Genomic DNA, 22,549 nt, shown 5'->3' with positions numbered 1-22,549 from the left:
CCTGCAGCTGGCCTCAGCTTCAGGAACCTTCTTCTGCAGGCTCTGGCCTCGTTTCTTAGGCACCCTCTGTGTGTCAGGTCCTGGAGTATCCTCCCTTCTGACCTTCACAGCAGCCTGGTGGGACAAGAAACAGGGACTCGAAGAGGTTCAGTAGCGTAGCCGAGGCTTGCAGCTAGTCACTGACAGGCTTAGGAGAGGAACTCAGGTTGGTTCAGTTGCTTCTATGAGGTGCCTAGTACTGTGTGTGCATTGAGCAGACACGATAAGTGTGGTTTATAATAACAGCACAGACTGCGTTCCAGGCACACTACTAAGATTTATAGGTGTGTCACCGGCTTTAATCCCCATGAGATGGGTGCTGTCATTATCCCTGTTTTTCAAAGAAGGAAACAGGCCCATCTGGATAACTGGCAAGGTGGACTGCTGGTCTCCAGGAACCCTCTGGCAACTCTAGTTTTAGCTCAGTGCTTTCTGTTCTTTGTGGTGTCTCCAGGGTCTTCCTCAAGGAGCATCCTCCCCCAGCCTCTGGGAGTGAACGATGCTCCCACAGGCCCAGGGCGGGGAGAAGAGCATGTGAATGGCCCTTCCTGTGCTTTAGGCACTGCTTCAGCCTCACCTGGGTGCTGGATCCTGGACGCATGCAGGGGATCTGAATACAGGGGATGTAGTATGACCCCCAAGTGGCACTCTGTAGGAGTATCCCAGGGAAAGAGACAGATGTGGCCAGTATGGCCTGAGGTGGGATGAGAGGAGGAGAGGAGCCACTTGGAGGCAGATTTTTGGCCCAATACAAGAAACAGCCTTTTCCCCTGAGAACTGTCCTGAGGACAGAGCTCCCCCAAGGCAGTGCCATGCCCCACTGCTGGAGGCCGCAGAGAGGTTCCTGTGGGGGTAAGGCTGAGCTCAGTGGCCTCCGGAGGCTCAACCAGCCCCTCACATGCCCCATTGGGCTGTGACCACGTGGGTGTCCTGTCTTAGGAAGCCAAAATCTTTTGTGCCATGTTATTTCTTTGCTTGAAACCCTTCCTCCTGCAAGTCGTAAAGTGCCAAATAGAGCAACTGAACGTTACCCTTCTGTGCATCACAGTAGCTCCCTGGGCTGAGCTCTGCTAACCCTGCACTTTCTCTCTCTCCCTCCCCACAGCACAGTTTAATGGCAACGAGAAGCGGCAGTCATCCCCCTCGCCTTCGCGGGACCGGCGGCGCCAGCTTCGTGCCCCTGGAGGGGGCTTTAAGCCTATCAAACATGGGAGCCCCGAGTTCTGCGGGATCCTAGGAGAAAGGGTGGATCCTGCTGTTCCCCTGGAGAAGCAAATGTAAGTTCTGAGGGAGCAAAGCCCCACCTCACCTCCCAGTTCACCTAGTTTTTGCCCTCTCTTTCATGTCATCTTCTTTTAAAAATCCATAGATTGGGCCAGGTGTGGTGGCTCACACCTGTAATCCCAGCACTTTGGGAGGCCGAGGTGGGTGGATCACTTGCCTCGGAGTTCAAGACCAGCCTGGCCAACATAGTGAGACCCTGTCTCTACAAGAAAAAAGGAAAAAAAAATACAAAAATTAGCCAGGTATGATGGCATGCACCTGTAGTTCCAGCTACTTGGGAGGCTGAGGCAGGAGATTCAGTTGAGGCCAGGAGGTTGAGGCTGTGGTGAGCTGTGATCACACTACTGCAATCGAGCCTGGGCCACAGAGTGAGACCCTGTCTCAAAAAAAAAAAAAAAAAAAATTCCCAAACTGAGACATGCTAGAACTCCAGGGGCCTTCTAGTCTGCCCCTACCTCCCCCTCTGTGTACACATGGGCAGGCTGAGGCTCTTGGAAGGTCGAGGCTCCCACCCAGCCAGTGGTAGGCCCAGGATTAGAACACATACCTCCTGGCTTCTAGCCCTGAACTTACGCTGTCCACACTATGTGGCCACCCTTACCTTCAATGGCAGGAGGGACAGCAAAAAAGAATCTACAGGGTGCACTCCTCCTTTTCACATCCTAGTTTCTCATTCATCATGCAGCAAATAAATTCTTGGAAAAACGAAATATAAACTAAATCCTTTCCCCTAAGTGTAAAACTGCGTGTAAATTAGATTTGTTTTCTAGCTACAGTCGTGTTCTTGCTCCATGTCTGCTTGATACTGTTAGAGCTGGGCAAGGCCTTTCCACTCCTGATGCAGGTTTTCTCAGCCCCTTTGCCCAGAGGTTTCTCACCTCCAGTCAGTGGCCAAGTCCCATCCATGCTGCCCCCAAGGTCCGACATCCCTGTCTGTCCTTGCTGCCCCCAGCACTGTGCAGGGCCCAGCCCTTTATTGCCCCTCCCCTTGGCCATGGTTATCATCTCGTTGCTCTGCCAAATCATCCCTGGGTGCAGGTTCCTGCTCTGTTCTGAAACCTTCAGTGGCTCCACATTATCCCCAGGATAAAGTCCCACCTCCCTAGCCTGCCATTCATTCTGTGAATTGTCCCCAAACTATGTTTTCAGTTTCTAACCGTGCCTCATACCTGGATTAGAATGAGCTTCTCCAGGAACTTGACAAAGCAGGTGCAGGACTTGCGCTGGTGTCCTCAGGTGTCTTGTCTGCTTAAACAAGAAAATGTACAGTAAAGGGTTGTTAGCCCATTGCCTAGATGAGAACATCAGAGCCCAGAGTGGTGCAGAGCCTTGGCAAGGACTCATGGGTCAGAGTGCCCCCAACCTCGTGACCCAGTCCCTACCCTCTCCCCTCCTCTGTCCTCCACTTACTCTTTGCTCTTCCCACCCTTTGAGTAGGCACACATAAGGCCACAAGACTCACTGACACCACGCACGGTTCGTGAGCCCTCCCTGGTGTGTGTCATGTACTGTGTTTGTCTTGGCCCGGGGATTCTGGTCTTGGCATGGCCAGCAGGGCATCCCCTCACAGGAAATTCTCACTCGGTGAGCAGGATGCAGGGTTTTCCGAATGACGTCATATGCCGCCCTTTTAAGCAAGTGCTGTCACCTCTGGAGGCTTCTGCCACCTTTGTGAGTGCTCCACTCCTTCGGTACAGGGTGCATGGGCGGGGGGTGGGAGGTGGGGGGGTGCTCCTAGCCGATGCTGTGAATCATGTCTCACAGCTGTGCAGATCATCTGGCAGGTTTTGCTTATTTCTGATCAAACTGTGTACTTTTAATCAACAAACTGTGACCCACAGATGTTCGGCGTGCATCCTGACCAGCAGTGGCCAGGTCTGCCTGGGTCAGTCTGGGCCCAGCCTGCCCTCTCCCATCCCCGGACTCAGCCTTCATCGCAAGACGGGGGGAGTTGGGCTGCCTTTCCTTTCCCATTCCCGCTTGATGAGGCCCCCAGCCAAGTCCAGCATCATGACTGGCTTTTCCTCCCCCATCGTCTCATCTCTCCACGATTAACTCCCCAAGATGAGTCAGAAGTCCTGACTCATCACCCAAGGGGTGTGCTTAAGGTAAAATCCCACTTTGGATAGAGCCTGATGACCCCACTAAAGAGGATCACCTTGTCCCCCGCTGGACTGATGCTGCTCTGGAGTTCAGGAGGCGCCTTCCGGTCTGAACCTCTCCTCCACGCTAGCACAGAGGGAGGTAGGAGGGGAGACCAAGGCACTGGGGGTATGCCCCGGGTCACACGGGGTGGCCGTGGATGGGCAGGCACACATCTGCCTAGGTGCCCATACCACCTGCCTCGCCTCCTGGGACAGCAGAAAGGCTGCTCCAGTGCTCAGGGTCTGTCCCCACTGCCTCCTGGAGGCAGCCCCACACATACCCCTCTTCCTTCCTCCATCATTACCATCAGTGTATAAACATGTCCCAGTAACAAACTTTGCCAACATAAGTTAAAAAAAAAAAAAAAAAAAAAAACCTTGACCCAACATTCCTCTCTAGGTACTGTGCCTGTTGAGAACAGAAACTCCATGAGGGCAGGAACTCGTCTAAGTCACCGCTGCATCCCCTGTGCCCAGAACAGTGCCCAGCACATAACAAGTGTTGAATAAATAGCTGTTGCATGAATGAACAGTATCCAAAGAGCTGCCAGCACTTCTCCCCTCTCTGTCACCTCCCCTTCTCTCTCACCCACCACAACCAGCCTGGGTCCCCAGACGACCCCCTCTGTCCTCCATGGCAGTCACCACAGTTGACCACTCTCCTTCTGGGCCTCTGGGCCTGGTGCTCCTCCTGCCTCCGTGGCCACTCTTCCATCTCCTCTGCTGGCTCCTTGCCTCTTCTTGACCTGAAGGTCCGACTTTGCAGGGCTCAGTCTCCAACTACGTGCTCTCCCTGGGTTGTCTCTCCCAGGATCCTGGTGGTAGCTCACAGATGTGTAGCACCAGCCCACACCTCTCCCAGAGCTCCTGACTCCTACGTCCAGTTGCTTCCTGGCATCTCCATTTGGCTGACAAGTGGGCATCTCAAACTTAACGTGTTCAAAACTGGGCTTCTGATCTTCTCCTCAAAACTTGCTCCTCCCCCAGCTTCCACACCTCCATAAACACATCTAACTAGGTGTCACATCTAACTAGGTGTGGCTCAAGCCACAAACCCGGCATCATCGTAATTCCTTTTTTTGCCGGACACCAGCATCTGTTGCTTTACCAAATTCTGCCAGTGTTCCCTCCAAAGGACGACCAGAATCCATCATTCCTCCACCTCCGCAGCCACCTGCCATGTGAACTACTGCACTAGCATCCTGACTTGTCTTCTCTGACCCCTCCTCAGGCCAAGCTGACTGACCGTCTGTAAGATTTCCCAGGGCAAACATCTCTTAAGACTCTTACTGCTGAGGATGAAATCAAACTTCTCCTCCTGGGCACAAGAACTGGGCCCACCTCCTGCCCGCTGCTCACAGTACCTGGGCCGTTCTTGCCGCCTTTCTGCTCTGCCCACTGCTCACAGTACCTGGGCCGTTCTTGCCGCCTTTCTGCTCTGTGAGTGCCAAGCGCATTCCTACCTCAGGACTTTTGCACTTGCTGCCTTTTTTGCAGTGAAGATGTTTTCTTTAGCTCTTCACAATTGGCTCCTTCTCATGTTCTCAGGCCACATGTCATCTCCTCAGGGGCCTCCCCTGTCTGTTCATTTCTAAGCAGGCATCTCACCCAACCCCAGTCACTGCCTTATCGTAACCCCAGGATGCCTGCATAGCCCTCGTCACTATCTGGAATTGTTTCCTGTATCTCTCTGTTGACTCTCTCTCTCCCTCCGTCAGCCCCGTGAGATCAAGGATATAGTGAGTGGTGAGTAAATACTGGATGAGCTCATGGGTATTGGCTGGGGTGAGGGACGAAAGTTGAGTCTCCCTAATTCCCCTGGTTCTGACCTGACTGGCCAACCCCATGAGGTCCAGCCCATCCCTGAGATGACCTCCTGCCTGGATTCTCTTTCCAGGTGAAGCAAGGCCTCCGTGGGCCCAACAGTTGGCCATAGCCCCCCACAGGATCGCCCAGCCCAGCCTGACTCCTGGTCTCCAGCCTCCTGCTGACAGGCTGGCCAGTGCCGGCCTGGCCTCCAGATCCAGCACCCTCTGCTGCTTCTCTCCTTTGTTTTTCAGCCCCTTGTACCCTGCCCTTGCGTCTGTGTGGAGCGGTTGGGGAAGGGACTGGTAGCTTATCGTGTTAACCACCCGGATTCCCCTTAACAAGAATCCAGAGGCCGTGCCCCCCTCAGAGCAGGGCTTGCTCCTGAGCTCAGGGAGGGTGGACGGCAGGCAGCACCTCCCCAGGGACCACTTCTAGGCCTTTCCCTGAGGACGGCTCAGCTTCAAATGGCTGGGACTTGTTTTTCTAATAAAACGTTTTTGTCCATTCACTGAGGGTGTGTTACACAGTGAAATCTCCCAGAGGACGGCCTTCCCAAACCTGTTAACTCCTACTTCCGAAGTCAGTGCTGTCTTTGTTTCTCCTGATTACAGCCATGTAGCCTTTCTAAAGCATAACATGGGCCTTCATGTCTCAGGAAATGTTTTACTTGTGGTGTTTTAATTGTGGCAACCCATGCATTCCCCAACTTCACGTTCCTCTTTACATATTTCTCTGTATCTTTAGAAAGAATGGGGTCTGTGGTCTGCATGCTCTTCCTGCCTTCTCCCCTAGAAGGTCTCCCCTCCGGATGTCCAGCTTGGTGGCCACCGCCTGGACCATCCACCGCTTGGCCACATTCCCACTGGACAAGGACACTCACATTTACTCTCCAGTCCTTGACTTTAAAGTTGATTTTTTCTCTTAGGGTTTTAATTTTGCTGTGGCCACTGCTACTAACTGTTGAGCTCTGCCTTGTGAGTGGGGGGAATTGCACGGGGATGGGCGGTGTGGGTTTTTCTCTGAGGAGAATGTCAGTGCTGGAACTCTCAGGGGCACGGTTTGCAGGACACTCTGAGACAGGCACCGGGAGGCAGCATCCCCACTTGCACCTGGAAATGTAAAATGCAGCCTCTGGATGGGCAGGGGCCTGCAACCATTGTAGATGGGGATGTCACCACGTGGTCTGCGAGGGCAGTCTCTTTCTACTAATGCTGCAACTGCCGTCGGTTAAGACTCGCCCCACATCAGGCTCTACGTTAGCCCTTTCTGTGGGGCCACTTGTTACATTCTCACAACCCAAGAGAGATTGGCATGATCCTCCCGTAATAGAAGCCACCTGGTCAGCGGCTTGCCTGGCCAGTGGGCAGCAGAGCCACCATTTGGAGCAGCATCCTTGTCTCTGTGGACAAAGCACACTCCAGCCATGGTAATGCTCAGTGCCTCTGCCTCTCATGGCTCAGTCTCACCCGCTCCACTGCCCCACAGAGACCGTCATGTAAACAGGAATGTATTTTGAGTGTGTCCACTCATGGGCAATGAGGATCTTTATTCTTGCCCTGCAATTTTACTGTCAGCTCTTCCAGTCGTGAAAATCAGTGAGCCAGGCATGGTGGTGCGTGCCTATAGTCCCACTACTTGGGAGGCCGAAGCAGGGGGATCCTTTGAGCTCAGGAGTTTAAGGCTGCAGTGAGCCATGATCACACCACTGCACTTCAGTCAGGGCAACAGAGTGAAAACCTGTCTCTAAAAACCAAAAAAAAAAAAAAGAAAAAGAAAAAGAAACACACACACACACAAAAGGAAAATCAGGCCAGATGTAATGACTCACTCCTGTAATCCTGGCACTTTGGGAGGTGAGGTGGGAGGGTCACTTGAGCTCAGGAATTCGAGATTAGCCTGGGCAACATAGTGAGACCCTGTCTGTAGAAAAGATTTTAAAATAACCAGGTGTGGTGGCACGCACCTGTAATCCCAGCTACTCTGGAGGCTGAGGCGGGAGGATTGCTTGAGCCCTGGAGTTTGAGGCAGCAGTGAACTGTGATCACACCACGGCACTCCAGCCTGGGTGACAGGATGAGACCCTGTCTCAAAAAAAAGAAAGAAAATTATTGCGCCCATTTCCTCCTCTGATGGGAGATGGGGGATGAGTCGGGCCCTCTGCATGGCACTCCTCTCCTCAGATTCTGCCGCCTGCCCTCCTCTGGCATGTTGGGTGTCTGGGAGCAGTAATGCTGGGATTCCCACATGCTCAAGTGGTGCTAGAGCCGTCTGGCAGGAGCACGGACAACTACCTCACTGCCCACCATCCATGTCGCTGCACACATCCCTGAGTCAGAGTGTGGCCCTCCCGTCAGCACCCTCTGATGGTTTCCATGTTGCTCAAACAGAGAAAAGCCCCTGCTGCAGCCCCATTTCCAGACCTCTTGCCCACCCCTTCCGCTTGCTGCCTGTGTCTGTCCATGCTGGCCCCTGGCTGTTTCCAGAGCACTCTAGGCAGTTTTCTGCCTTGGCCTTCACTGCTGATTCGTCTACCAAGAAAGCTCCTCTCTGGCTTCCCTCCTCCCCTCCTGCAGGTCTACACTGAAATGTCACTTTTTTTCTTCTTTTTTTTCTTTTCTCTTTCTTTTTCTTTTTTTTTTTTGAGACAGAGTCTTGCTCTGTCTTCCAGGCTGGAGTGCAGTAGTGTGATCTAAACTCACCGCAACCTCTGCCTCCCAGGTTCAAGTGATTCTCCAGGCTCAGCCTCCTAAGTAAGGGGGATTACAGGCGCCCACCTCCACGCCCAGCTAATTTTTGTATTTTCAGTAGAGATGGGGTTTCGCCATGTTAGCCAGGCTGGTTTTGAACTCCTGACCTCAGGTGATCCACCCGCCTCAGCCTCCCAAAGTGCTGGGATTACAGGCATGAGCCACTGCACCTTGAAAAGGCCTCCCTGGCCACCCTGCCTGAAATAGTCCCCCACTAGCCCCCAGCCACATGACCCTATGCCACTTCATCTCCATGGTGCCTGTCCTCACACTGTGTGCTCTGTGATGACTTGAGTGTCTGTGGCCTGACTCCCTGCACCAGAGCGTAAGCTTCCAGTGAAAAGAGACTGGGTTTTGTTTGCTGTGCTCTCCCCAGGCCCTGGCAGCAGCAGGCGGGCAGTGGATACCCACGGAATGAACCAGTGCATGCCTGCTTGTGTAGGGAGGCTCCCTGCGGGTGCTGAGCCTCCCAAGGCAGGTTAGGGCCATGGGAATCCCATCATGCTGGGCTCTGACTGCTCTCTACCCTCTCCACAGATGGTATCATGGAGCCATCAGCAGAGGAGACGCTGAGAACCTGCTTCGACTCTGCAAGGAGTGTAGCTACCTTGTCCGGAACAGCCAGACCAGCAAGCATGACTACTCCCTCTCCCTGAGGTGAGTGCTGCCCCGAGCACCCCCAGCCCTCCTCGGCAGCCTCCGCGAGCATGGCTGGTCACTGTGCCTGTGGTGGAAAGACCCGCCAGTGTCCCCTGGGAAACTTGCCAGCACACGTTATTTCAAGCCTGGGTTTTTCGATTTGATCCTATTCTCCTGGGATACAGAGGAGTTTTTATGTTTGCCGTTGCTGCCCTCCCAGAAGACGAGGGGCCTTTTCCTAGGATTTTATATTAACTATCCGAGAATAGCTTTCACATCTGCTGTGAGGCGGGGTGGTAGGAAGCTCCTAGCATGCCTCATCCCTCTCTCAGAGCCCACGACGGTCCTTTCATTTTTTTGAGGAACATATTGTCCCCAGTTTGCAGATGAGTAAACAGGCTCACGGAGGAGGGTGTGACTGGCCCAAGTGGCTGGGCCAAGACTTGTGACCAGCCCGTAACTCTCTGCCACTGTGAGCATGACCCTTTCCTAGTGCTCTGGCTTGCAGTTTGGGTGGGCCTGAGTTTGGGTTCGCGCAAAGTCTAGGAGGAGCGCCGGGAAGAGCTGGTGTTACTGCCTGTGGCAGCTTTGGAAACTCTCAGATCTTTCTGACCTGTGAGGCTTTTCTGTCAGGATGGGCAGGTCCAGAAATAAGAAAAGGGTGTTTTAGTTGGGTGCTATTGCTGGACGGGACCCAAAATAATGTCTAAACCCATTTTGCAGAAAAACTGAGGCCCAGAGAAAGGACAGATTTGCCAAGGACACATAGAGAGCTGGTGACATAATTGGGGTGTAAACCCAGGCTCTTCAGCCAGCACAGGCCCACAGACCTCCCAGAAGCAGTGAAGCCCTCTGCCCGGCATCCTCTCTGTCCCACTTACCGCTGTTAGAGGCCATGGGAGGGAGAGCAGGCCTGCGGGGACACGGCTGTCAGGAGAGCCCACACACATGCCGGCCATGTAGACAGAGGCTTCAGTAAAACCAAGGAAGGTGAAACTGGCCTGTGTTCTCTGCTGATGACTGACTCTTCCCCCCGCATTTTCTGGGCTTTGCCCTGAAAGGGACAATGACAAACTGCAGAGTCAGGAGGGCGGCAGGCACGGGCAGAGGCGGGCAGGGCATGGCACACAGGCTTTGGGAGTCCACCTAGAGAAGAGAGAGCATGTGGACACGGGGTGGGGACCATGCGTCTCTCAAGGACTGTCAGGGCAGAGGGAACCAATGAGCAGATTAGGGACTTCTGGGCAGATGATGGATAGACAGATTCCAGCTCTGCAAGAGGAAAAACTTCCTAACAGCCAGATCAAGAATTAGAGCTACCCAAGCGGCCTCGAGGTAGTGAGCCTGTCATCACTGGGCGAAGAAGACCAAAGGCTGGACCACCGCCTAACCAGAGAGGATGCAGAGGGGGCTTCTAGCCAGCGGGTAGGGCACTCCAGACAAACAAGAGATAGGTACTTTGCTCTTCTCCAGGCTGCTGGTGCCTGCGTAATTCATTGTCTGCCATCAGACCTGGTGACTGAAAGAATCGGATCGGTTATGGCAGCCAAGGAAAGTTCAATGTGCTAAACTGCCTCTGGGGCTGGGCAGGACTGGCTAAAACCAGAGGAGTGGAATTGGACTGAGGAGAGGGCAGCGGCAGGGGGGTGTGCATGTCACCAGGCGTGCTGATGGCGCCATCGAGGTGAGTGGCACTCTTCTGGGCTGTGAGAGGTAAAGGAAGCAGGTGGCATCAGCGACAGGACTCAGTGTCACCGGCCTTCCCTGCGTACTGGGCTTCCTCAGTGCTCCAGGGACCCTCTGGGGCACTGGTCATTTGGGGTTGTTACTCTGTCTCCCTCCCCATCTGTCTCTGAGTTCCTCAGTGAACCTCATTCCTCCTGGAATCCCCGTGGCTGGGGGCCTGGCTTGGAGGGGACTCCACGAAAGGAGCAGGGAGGACTGGACAGAGCACTCCATGCCAAGCCTGTCCATTCATCCTGGAGGGCCAGAGCCCCGTCAGCTGCTCCAGCTTCATGTTCATCCAGGCAGAGGTGGGGAAGTGCTGAGCCCCTGAACTGAGGGCCTGCCTGGCTGGCACTGGGGCCCTGTGGTGACTCCAGTGCAGACCTGCCTTCGAGGGAACAGCAGCCTATTGAGTACCCAGGATGTGCCAGGGCTGAGGTCCCAACCAGGGAGCACACAAGGAACCTAGACCCAGTGGCAGAAGTAATAGCACCAGCTGTCTCCTGCGGAATTCTCAATCCCCTATGCAGTGCACCCTCAGTTATAAAAGCAGGCCCAGATGCCAGCTCACAGCGGGGCTCAGAGGGCCAGGAGCATCGTTTCCCCTCCTCGCTGGGGTGTGCCATTCCCTAGACGTAGGACCGCCCTTGACGACACGTTGATTCTACCCTCACAGCGTAGGCATGTAGTCCCGAGGGCCCGGCTGCGTTTGGTGGGGAAGGCAGGGGACGGGCCTCATGCCTGGCTTCCTGCACTCACTGGCCTTATGGCCTTGGCCATCTGTGCACTGGGTATGGCAATGAGCTGCTGACAGACAGCGTCCCCAGCCCAGCCAGCGCCGTGTCAGTGTTATCTAGTGTGATTCCCATTACCCTGCCCCTGTTTTCTGGGGTCAGCCCTGCAGTTTGATTGAAGTCCATTTTTAACAGCCACAGGAAGGACCCATTGTCCAGAATTCTGGATAGGAGTCCTGTCCTGCCACTCACTGCTCCCTGTGTGACCCTGGGGTAAGTTTCTTGCCCTACATCTGTCCGGTGGGGAGTTGGGCTTTGATGGGCTCTAAGGCCACCTCCACCAATGACATCGGGGGTTCTCTAACTCTCCCCATGTCCCCATCTGTGGGCTGGACCACCTGCACCTCCCAGGTGAGGGGAGGAGGTGGAGGGAGACTGGGAAGGCAGCCCAGCAGCCTCTACCATCAGACTCTGTGTTTGCCTTCCTGCACCCATCCCGTGGACCTGATTATCAGGAACTGTCATTTGGGTGACTGATCTGCACCCAGAGGAGCTAGAGGTGGGAGTCTAGTTTTGCACGCAGATCTAGAGGCATTAGATCACCACCTCCAAAGACCAGGGGTGTTCTCACCTGCCCAGCTTTCCCCTGAAGAATGCCAGAACTGGGGAGGTGGGCTGGGCTAGGCCTCCTATGGCCGAGCCAGGTAACCCACTCAGGGGAGATGAACTTGCTTCCCAGAGGAGCCCCAGCTCCCGATGACCAGTCCCACTGCTGGCTGGGGAGCAACGCCCTGGAAAGAATCACCTCAACCACAAGGGGAGCTGTCCTGGTACTGCATGTCCTGGCTGCCTGGAGCAAGCACCATCGTTGTCAGCCACCAAGTGAGGGGCCTGTTCTCTCAGATACTCACGGCCTGCCTGGCAGGGGTGGGTGGGGAATGGCATTCCTGACACTGTCAGGAGCTTGGTGCAAATTGACATTGGAATTCCAGCTATGCTGGTTATCCACCTCTGGCCATTTTCATGTGAGCTTGTCCTGCCCTGAGGGTGTTCTAGGGTGAAGAAAGTATCTGGGGGAGTTCAGCCTCAGAGGACACCCCGTCCACCCTTCCCTCAGCAGGTATTTTTCAGAACCCTCTGTACCAGCCACTGGGCTGGGCATCAGAGAGAGTCCAGAGGTGAGAACAGTCAGGCCCAGCCTCCAGGGGCTCAGCCTGGCCAGGCCAACCTGTGTCATGTTGTACACAGGTCTGCACAGGGGATCTTGGGAGCCAGAGCTCGGTGTGGGTGGGTGGTCCCTGCCACAGAGAGTCAGGAGAAGCTGCAGGGAGAAGCCTGCACGTGAGCCTTCAAGGGAAGCCAGGTGTTCCCCAGACAGGGATGGCTAGCAGGGCAGCTCAGGTAGAGGGGACAGCCCAGGCAGAGACGTGGAGGTGCAGGAGAGCCTTGGCGGGTCTCAGGGGCTCCCAGAAGAGTTGAGATGCAGTTCTCACTGATAGGGCCACTGATGTGCAGGGTGCACTCACCGGGGTCCTGCTGCGAGGCATATTCTTCCTCATCTTAGGCTGGGAGAAGCTGAATGCCTGCCAGGGTCCACAGCAGAGCCAAGACTGGAGTGGAGGCCATGAGGCTCCCAGCCATGTCCTCCCATCTCCTCCCCAGCATTCCTTACACCCAGTCGAAAGGTCTTCCAATGTCAAACCTGGAAGTGTTTGAGGCCCATTAACTCCAATCCCTTTGCTTCCTGGGTGGGGAAACTGACCCCCGGAAGGGATTCGGGGTTGATGTAAGGCTGCCTGGCTGGCAGCTGACCACTGACCACAGAAATGGTGACAGCTTCCCACTGTGGTGACCAGACAGGTCCCTGGACCAGCCCAAGCTGCCACCTGTCTGCATCCCACCCCCCAACTTTCTGCACTTGCAGTAACCCACGGTGGTGCCGGCACACACCTCATCCCATCTCGGAGCCCCCTCCATGGCAGGGGGCCCCCACCTGTGAATCGTCTTCAGTGATTCTGCCTGATTACTCTTGAACAGTTTCCTTACCCCTTCCTGCCTGCAGAACTCTCCCCCTTGGCTGCCCGCCAACTCATTGACCTGGCGCCCACCACTGGCCCCTGGGTACTCTCACTCCAGCCTCAGGGAGCAAAGGGTTGAGCTGAGAAATTGGCAAGAAAATGTCAAACTCTTAACACAGTTTCCTGTCTCTGGAAAGGCTGGCAGTGGAGGAAAGGGATGAAAAGCCTTGAAAAAAATCTCATTAAAAGACTCTTCAGGCACTTTGGCCTGCGAATGAGTCATCCCAAGTTCTACTTTGGTGAGTTTTTGCAAAGGAATGTAGACAAGATGAAGGAAGGACTTCAGAGACTGGGGGGCTTGTAGCCGGGGGCAGGCAGCAGGGAGGCAGGGTGAGTGCTGTGGCCTCCAGTTCTGCTGGGCAGGCTCTGCCCTCATGGAGCAGGGATCCTGTGTGACCCATGGGAAAGGGGCACTGAGTGGCATCTCTGAGGCCTCTGCTGGCAGCAGCTTTAACAAGGACCCAGCCCCTGCTCGGTTGAGGTGGTGAGAGTCCCAAAGCCAGTGGGGGTAATGGCCGCATACGGTCCTCACAGAGGGACCTTTGGCTTTCTAATCCCTGAAGGCAGATTGCCTGGCCTCTTGCAAACGTGACCTAAGGAGGCGCCTCTGGGGTCTGGCCTGTTTCCATCATGCTGTGGCACTTGGTTGTTCACAGCCTCCCCGGCCCAGCCCGTGAGCTCCGCCCCGTCCAGTGTCAGTTATTGAATGAGCTGCAGCCCTGCAGGAGCTCACAGCCTGACGAGGAAGGGAAGACACTTACGCCTATAACCCACGGAGAATGTGTTCAGGGCTGCCCGAAGTAGAAAGTACTCTTTCTGTGAAAGGTTCCAGGCTATGAAAGAGGGAAGGAACCAGGAAGGGGAATGTGAAGGATGAGCAGGTCTTGGACCCATGGACAGGGGAGAAAAGGCAGGCTGCAGAGAGAATGGGCCCAGAGACAGGGCAGTGCGGAGCTTGCATAAGAACAACAAATGACACATTCATCTGAGCCCAAGTGAGGTGTAGCCCTGATCACCAGGTGGAGGGGTTGGAGCTTCACTTGTGAGGCAGTAGGGAGTCCTGAAGGTTTGAAGCAGGATGCAATGCTATTGTCAGGGCTGTATTCTAGAACCATGAGTGAACTAGGGGGCCCGTGAGTACTGGTGAGGAGGGACACAGCTTCTGCCTCCGCATCCCCTCAATGATCCCCCCGTTCCCCGCCATGTCCCTACACATGCCACGTGAACTGGCACAGACCGGGAGCTGGGGAGGGGCCTGTTATAGGAGTCCAGAAAGTGAACAGCACGTGGGCAGGCCTCCCAGGAGACCGAGGCAGCCCTTGTCAAGATGGAGAGGGAAAACACAGGCTCTGCAGTCAGATAACTGAATCCGAGTCCCGCTTCCATCTCTTTGCCCGCGCCCGATGCTAGGCAAGGTACTGCACCTTCCTGAGCATCACGGGATGCTTGCCTCAGCAAGAAGTAAGGCTTGGCAGGTAAGCTCTACACACAGATGGTACTCAGTATATACCAGTCTCTGCTTCTCCCAGCTTTTCCAGAGCCTTCAGAAATCACCATGGAAGCAGCAGAATGGACAGAGCCCTGGGTGAGTCCAGGCTGTCCCTGCTGTACTGGGTGACTTGGACAAGTGTCTTCTCCACTTGCATCGAAAAAATGAGGGTCTGGGGTCTGATTAATAAACCTGCTTCCAGTTTAAGGGTTCCGTGACTAGACCACTTTCCTCTCAGTCAAGGATGGCAGGAACGTCCCATCTCCTCCGAGGAGGGGAGGAGGAGCAGGACATTATCAAGAACATGCCTCCTGTCCTTCAGATTGCTTGATGACATCTATTTGTATCCGGCTTAGAGCAGCCGGGTTTGTGTTGACTGCTGGGTACTTAGTCTTCAGCCAGCAAATGCCTCCTGCAGCTCCAGAGGAGGTTGGGTGGGTGTAATAGGGCCAAGAAGAGCTGAGGGGCACTGGGAGGCGCATGGCAGTTAGGGTTGTTTTTCTCTTGTCTGTCCCTTCATTGATTAATATAGCGAAGGGGAGAGTTTTCAAACAGTAGGCATGTCTGGGTCCAGGCAGGCAAGTGATTAATCTTAGTTTGTTGCTGCTGACAGCTAGGAGCAAGAAATAATAAAGGTTTGAGGGGGCGGTGGGAGTGGGGATATGAGGAAAGCCTGCTCTCTGCTCATCTATCAGCAGGGAGCAAGTCTCCACTTCCTTCTGCCATCCAAGCATCCCCTTGTTGGGTTAACATTTGAGACTCCAGACACTTAGCTCCATGGTGGTTGCCTGCTCCCATGTGTGAACCACCAGGGCAGTCCCTGCAAAGCCACAGTGGGAACTCCCTGGCCATTACTGAGTTCCCTGCACAGCTCCAGAATACCTGGACTTAGTCGGTCTCTGTATTCCCCAGCCAGGCCCCTGCAGGGGTGATGAAGCCTTTTAAGAGCAGACTTCAGGGAAGGCAGGTGTGTGCAGCTCAGGTGCAGTACTGCTTGCCCTGGGACCCCCACACTGCTCAGCTGTGGTTGCAGGGGCCCTGAGCTCCTGGCCGTGTGCCCCATGGCTCCCCCAACAGAGGGAGCTCTGCACAGCGGTGAAGACAGTGGCTCTGGATCTTGGTTTGGGCTCTTGAAACCCAGCTCTGCCACATACTAACAGGGTAGTGTTGGGCAAAGGGACTGAACATCTCTGAGCCTCGGTTTTCTCATCTATAAAATAGGTTTCACAGGTGTATTAATGAAGAGACAATATATGTGAAGTGCTTAGCATATGCCCCAGCATATAGTGAGTACTCTATCAGTGGTAGCTCAAGTATCTTTATTATAGACCTCAGAAAGCCACAGGTTGTTGGGGAAAGACCTCGGTGTGGCCTAGTGCATTGCAAATTGTCTGGGTTCAACCTGGAAGTCTCCATCTTTGCCCACATCCACTCTCCTTTACGATGATGGGTTCTAGATTTTATGTGGCTACAGCTGGAAAGCATGCTAGAGAATCTCGCAGAGCTGGAGTCCAATCCAGGCGCCCCTCATCCTGGATAACCTCTCTTGAACTTCTCACCTCTCTTGCACTCTGTATGTTGTCCTTTGGTGTGACTTTGGATGAGTGAGTAAACTTCTCTGACCTCCTGGTTGCTCATCAGGAGCTGGAGATGATGACCACTCAACAGGTGGTCCTTTTGCAAGATCCTTTTGCATCACCATGCTGCTGCGCCTCCAGCTCTCCTGTCCATCTTCCAAACTTACGGTCTGGCCTCCTCATCTCATAGGGAAGCATGTTAGCAGCTAGTCAAGGTAGCAGCTCCAGGAGTACCCTGGGCAGAAATCTTGGGGTTTAGGGAACAGAAAGAGACTTTTTCGATTTTCTGGTCCAATATCTTGAACAGGTAGAGATACTGAGGCCCAGAGACAGGAAGAAGCTTGCCTGCCTCTGGCTTTCCCAGTAGGCCCTATTTGCTAGCAGCATTTGAGCCAGCCTGAGTCAGGGCAGCAGGGGTGATGGGGGAAGAGGGGATGTGTCTCTTTGCTTTTAACACATGGAGGATTCCATGTCCTTTCAGCACTGATGGAGGAAAAATGAACTTTCTGCTCAATTAGCGTGCTTCGTGTTTTCTCCTTCTAAAAGGTTTAAAGGAAATGCCACAATTAGAAGCCGCTGCTGTAGGCAAAACAGAGACTCCCCAAACGCTCTTTGCGAGGACTAAATGAGAACAGTGAACTTTAGAATGTGCAGATGCCTTGCAGGATAAGAGAGTGCACTGTCGAGAGGACACTGTGAGGAATATTAGATGACATTTCCCTTTATTCAGAAATTACTGAGAACATGTGCCCTGCTGGTGGTAAAACATTGCCAAGGATGCCACCCTCAACATTAGACTGGTGCCTCTCCTGGACTCCAAGCCTGGTGCTTTGGTGATTCTGGTGCAGTGAGGATGGGGAGTGTAGGACCAACCCTGGGCTTACGCCCGGGAGACCTGGGTTCAAATCCTAGCTCTGCCTCTGACAAGTTACAGGATCCCAGACTAGTCACCATGATTTGCACCCTTCTTTCTGAAGGGTTCAGACAGACCCTAGTTTGAGTTCTGCCTATTCTCTGAGCCCTCTGTTTACTCTCTAGCACAGCAGGTGTAAATCCTGCCACGCCACGTGCTCTGGGCTACTGTAACGTGTGAGTGAGGTGATACGGGTCAGCATGCCCAGCATAGGGCCTGATATTTGGAAATAGCCAGCTTTCACACTGTGATAGTATGTTCGAGAAGTGTAGCAACCATTGCCATCATTTTTACAGATAAAGAAACTTGCCAGGCATAGTGGCTCACGCCTATAATCCCAGCACTTTGGGAGGCCGAGGCAGGCAGATCACAAGGTCAGGAAATGGAGACCATCCTGGCTAATACGGTGAAACCCCGTCTCTACTAAAAATACAAAAAAATTAGCCGGGCGTGGTGGTAGGCGCCTGTAGTCCCAGCTACTCCGGAGGCCGAGGCAGGAGAGTGGCATGAACCTGGGAGGCGGAGTTTGCAGTGAGCCGAGATCGCGCCACTGCACTCCAGCCTAGGCGACAGAGCGAGACTCCATCCCCCCCCAAAAAAAGAGAGACTGTTGTTCACATTACGTCACAGTTAATGCATTAAAGAGATGAGATTGCAACACAGCTCAAGGCCTCTTTCTACTTTATGGAGTCTCTCGGAGTAGAAACACCCCCATTCCTCTCTGGCAGGCACTGAGAAGTCCAGCCAATGGCCAACCCCGTCTCTGGACCTAAGCTGGATTTTCTGACAGCACCTGTGACCGTGAGCCCCGTGCCCAACATTTCTCAGACACCTTTTCCCAGGCAGTGGTGACATAGAGAAAGCCCAGAGACCTGAAACCAGAGGGGCTGGTTCTGTCTGGCTATAAGCAAACAGTGTCAGCATCCATAACCCAACTGGAGGAGTCTAGTTTCTTCTCTGGGTCCAGCCCTCAAGCAGCTGTGAAGAAAGCACAACTCATTGCTCTTACTTTACAGAAGAGGAAACAGAGGCTCAAAGAGGCTTAGAAACCTAAGGCCATGTTGTCAGGGAGGGGCAGAGGCTGACCCTGCCCAGCTCCTGGACCACTGTTCTTTCTTGACCCTTCTCAGCCAGTTGCTCCAGCTAAGCTTAGAAGTTCTCCGTTTGTACCCAGGTGCTAGGCTGATGATGCTGAGACTATCTGGTAGCAAAGTAGGAGACCAAGGCCAATTCAGAGGGGCCAGTGGCAGGCAGCTTACATAGCTGGTGAGAGAGAAGTTTAGGGAGCCCTATCTGGCCCTGGGTGTGTGACAGATCAGGAGCGAAGGACTTGGGCAGTGGGAGTAGAAAGGAGAGGCGTATGAAGGTAGAATTGATGAGAGGGAGAAGGAGTGAGGAGTCAAGGACCACATCCAGATTTCGGAGCAGCTGGGTGGATGGTGGCATTCCCGGCTGCAATGTAGACCTGGAAAAGACCCAGGAAAACAGACTCCCCGCAGCTCAGCTTCCCCCTTCCCACTGCCACCTAAAACTCAGAGGCAAGAGGTGCCTGCACTCATTCTGCCTCACTCTGCCAGTTCACGGCCCAGTGCACCACCCCCCAACCTGGCAGTGCCAGACGTGCCCGTCGACAGGCTGGGGTTCCCCCTCTGAGCCAGGGATGCAGCATTGCCCTTTGTTTTACCGGAGCTCCTTGGTCTTCTCCAGCATCTGAGCAGCCCCAATTACATTTCCAGCCGGTTTTTAATTGTCTCATATCAGCCCACATAAATCTGCCTGTGCAGCTCCGCCACCGGGGAAGCATTCCAACTGCCCGTCCATCTCCAGGAAACCTCTCGTGCCCCGGGACAGTTGCCTTCTGAGGCACTGGGTGGTCTCTCCAAATGAGAAAAACATTTCTTTCCAATCGCATTTCTAACATCTTGTTAATTTGAATTATTTAATAATATTTTTGCAAAAGCCATCTGGGAATGAGTTGGTTGGCGACTTGGGAGAAGGCATACAGGGTGCTGCAGGGAAGGCCACGAGGACAGCTGCAGATGTCACTTCTGCCATCAGTGAAAGGGTGGCTGCATGGAGAGAAAGGCTGTGACCAGGAGCCCAGGGATCATAGCCTGAATCCCACCATTACCACCAGCCAGGAGGTCACCAGTAAGTCACTTCCCGTCTCAGCCTCCAGCCCTGAGGCCCAGATTTGCAATGGCAGTGGAGGCTCTCGTAAACTCTGAGAGGCTGCACAGATGCAGGTGGGGTTGTTTGCAGAGCCTTTGTGCTGTAGGGGCTTATTTTACTGATAGCTGGTTAAGTGATGGAAAGGCCCCACGGGAAACATGATTGGCCCTTACCTAGAGGCATTTGGTGGGGCTTGATGCCACTAACTTCACTAAAATCCCAGTATTAAGACAGGGCCTGACTGTTCCCCAGACCTTTGGGCAGTCAGAGCCCAAAGGGAGTTGAATCATCCAGGTCAAGACCCTGGCATTCAGGTGGGGTCAACTGAGGCACAGGGAGGGAAGAGGACCTTCCTGAGGTCCTGTGGAAGGCTGCTGGTAGAGCCCCTAGATGTCCCAGCTCCCACCCCAGGGTTATCACTCTTTGGAGCCCCATAAGCACTGTATTTTCTTCTCTCATTTTCTCCACAGACATTGTCAGTACTTGAGGCAGATTTATAAAATCAGATGTCAAATTTTATAGCCCTCGTCTTCGCTCCCGCAGTTCAAATGTTAGGGCTATAAAATGAGGTTTTGTTGTGTGTGCGGCACGCTGGCACGCACGCGCCCTTGCCCTCTGCTGGAGCAGAGGCCGTTCCATCCACGGGCCTGTGTCTAGCGCCTGCCCTTCTCTAGGAAGCTCCCCTGTGAGCAGCCTCCATCCTCCTTCCAGCACGAGTGTTTTCTGCCACTTTTAATAATGCTTTGCTTTTTTTTTTTTTCTCTTTATCTTTTTAAAGATTATTTCACCCAAGAGGAATATCAGAAACAATTGGGTTTGGCAAAGCCAGCTTATTACAAATGCTTTAATTAAAACCATTTTTTAATTTTAATTTTATTTTATTTTTGCCATTTCCTTTGGAAAATCCACATTCTGCTTATGGCCTCAGGCAGCTTGGCGATCACCCTGCCACGTTTTAAGCACAGGCTTTCAGGGCAGGGCTTATAGACAAGCCAGCAGCAGGGTTTTCACCACTGAGCTCTTATCGTGCCCTGGGCTGTCAGCTGGGTGAGGAGACAAAGACACATCAGACTCTAAGCTCACAGTCTAGACAAGGAGACAGGACGGTAGGGAAGTACTGTGATGGACAGAGGTGTGGCAGAGGACAGAGTGAGGGAGGAAGAAAGTAAGCCTGACTAGGGGCATCTTGGAAGTCTTCCTGGAGGAGGGGCCAGTTGAGGAGGACTTCAGATGATAAGATTTTTGAGAAGAAAAAACTGGGGAAGTTATGGGGAAGCAACAGCAAAGTACAAGGACGTTTAGGTTGGAGATTAGAGGAAAGGCCTATGCAGTGTCCTTCCTCCCTAAGGTCCCAGCTTGGCTAGGGTGGCCGGCTGTTCAGTTTTCCCTTGGAAGTGATAGAGCCTCTCTCTCTTTTGTAAAATGTCACCCAGTTTTTGTTTCTAGGTTTAAAACTGAGGTGCATAAAATGTTATAGCCCTTCTAGAATTTGTCCAGCAGGTTTTCCAGTTTTTACTAGAAAACGCCCAGGAAGAAATCTAGGTACATAAACCCTGGGACCTTGCTTTCTAAATTTGCCGTCTAACATCTGATTTTTACCCTCAGGGTTGTAGTGTGAAATGATTTGTCATCTGCTAGGAACCTTTCTTGGCTGAGGGTTCCTTTGGGAATGTGTCTTTCGATCTCAACACCCCAGAGGGCCTGGCACAGGATAGGTACTCAGGAAACATTTGGAGATGGTATTCAGGAGAAAAATAATCACAACATTCAAAATGAGCCATGATTGTAATAAAATCAGTTTACAAAGTTCAGCCCAGTCGGTGACCGTATGTCACATGCTTGTATGCATGTATGTGGGAAAAATATAGAAAGGCACTATGCCGAATTGTGATTAACCACTATCTGCGGTGATGAAATGGCAGGTTTTTACCTTCTTTTGGTTTATTTTGGATTTGTGTTTTCTGGATTTTCCACAGTGAATCTCTTTTATAATGGTGTTTTGTTTTGTTTTTTGAGACAGAGCCCCGCTCTGTCGCCCAGGCTGGAGTGTAATGGCATGATCTTGGCTCACTGCAACCTCCGCCTCCCAAGTTCAAGCAATTCTCCTGCCTCAGCCTCCAGAGCAGCTGGGATCACAGGTGTGCACCACCATGCCCAGCTAATTTTTGTTTTTTGTTTTTAGTAGTAGAGATGGGGTTTCACCATGTTGGTCAGGCTGGTCTTGAACTCCTGACCTCAGCTGATCTGCCTGCCTTGGCTTCCTAAAGTCGCCTGACCTATAATAGAGGATTTTTTTTTTTTTTTTTAATGAGGCAGAGCAGGAAGTTCATTGGCTGTGGAGTTAGGAAACCCGTTTTCTGGTTCCAGCTCTGTCTTGAACTTTTCTTTGTGACTTCTCTGTGCCTCAGTTACTTGGGGGTACTTTAACTGGCTCAGTAAAGAGCATAGAGTATTGTGGCTAAGAAGGTAGACCACCTGGAGCCAGAATCCCTCCCTGGTTCAGATCTCCATTCTGCATCTTTCTAGCTGTGTGGCCTCCATTTCTACATCTGTACAATGGGGAGAGTAATAGTTCCTACATCTCAGGATCGTTGTGAGACATAAATGCAATCATGGTGCAGGACCACGATTTTGTACACCCTGAAGCCCTAGTCAACTCTCTCTGGCTCCCCACAGCAACCTCACTTTACGCTCAAGGAGACAGGCTTAGAGAGATGAGGGGCTCACCTGTAGCTCCACCAGCCCTCCACATCCCAGCCCTCCATCCCTTCAACAATCCCCCATGCCCTTCCAGTCTGCCAGAGAGCAAGCTGTGTGCCCATCATTTCCTCCTGGCACTAAAGGCGTATGCCCCACCGAGGCTGAACACAACCTCGCAGGGAGAAACTCATTTGCACGGTGCTGGGCAGGCTTTTCTTAGCTCCTGGTATAGCTGGTGTTAGGAATTGACTTGAACAGGCGTCCGCAGAGTGTTCTCAGAGGCAGGAAGAATGATGCCAGTAACAGTGATTAGAAACTCGAGGCAGTGTAGGATTCTGATACATCAATGGTAAGATGACTGAGGCAGCAAACGCAGGAGATGGTGTGACCTGGACACCTACATTTCAGACTCACAGTCTCCAAATATTCGCATAACCCCATGTTGAGTTCAGATTTTCAGGCTAGGAAAATGCATTTTCCTGCTCTGAATTGTTCCAAC

General features: G+C 53.1%; 1 protein-coding gene across 1 annotated transcript in view; it reads left to right on the top strand.

Annotated features, from left to right (window-relative positions):
• Nucleotides 1–22,549, top strand: part of SHB (Src homology 2 domain containing adaptor protein B) — a 168,661-nt gene that overhangs the window by 129,976 nt on the left and 16,136 nt on the right. The window contains exons 7-8 of the mRNA XM_011993773.1: nt 1,145–1,316; nt 8,561–8,680. Coding sequence (XP_011849163.1) covers nt 1,145–1,316; nt 8,561–8,680 — 292 coding nt within the window. The remainder of the gene's footprint in view (nt 1–1,144; nt 1,317–8,560; nt 8,681–22,549) is intronic.

The sequence above is a fragment of the Mandrillus leucophaeus genome, unplaced genomic scaffold, assembly GCF_000951045.1.
Source record: "Mandrillus leucophaeus isolate KB7577 unplaced genomic scaffold, Mleu.le_1.0 Scaffold433, whole genome shotgun sequence".
In the NCBI taxonomy this organism is placed as follows: domain Eukaryota; kingdom Metazoa; phylum Chordata; class Mammalia; order Primates; family Cercopithecidae; genus Mandrillus; species Mandrillus leucophaeus.
The sequence above is the reverse complement of the archived record's forward strand: the minus strand, read 5'-3'. Positions and strand labels throughout refer to the sequence as shown.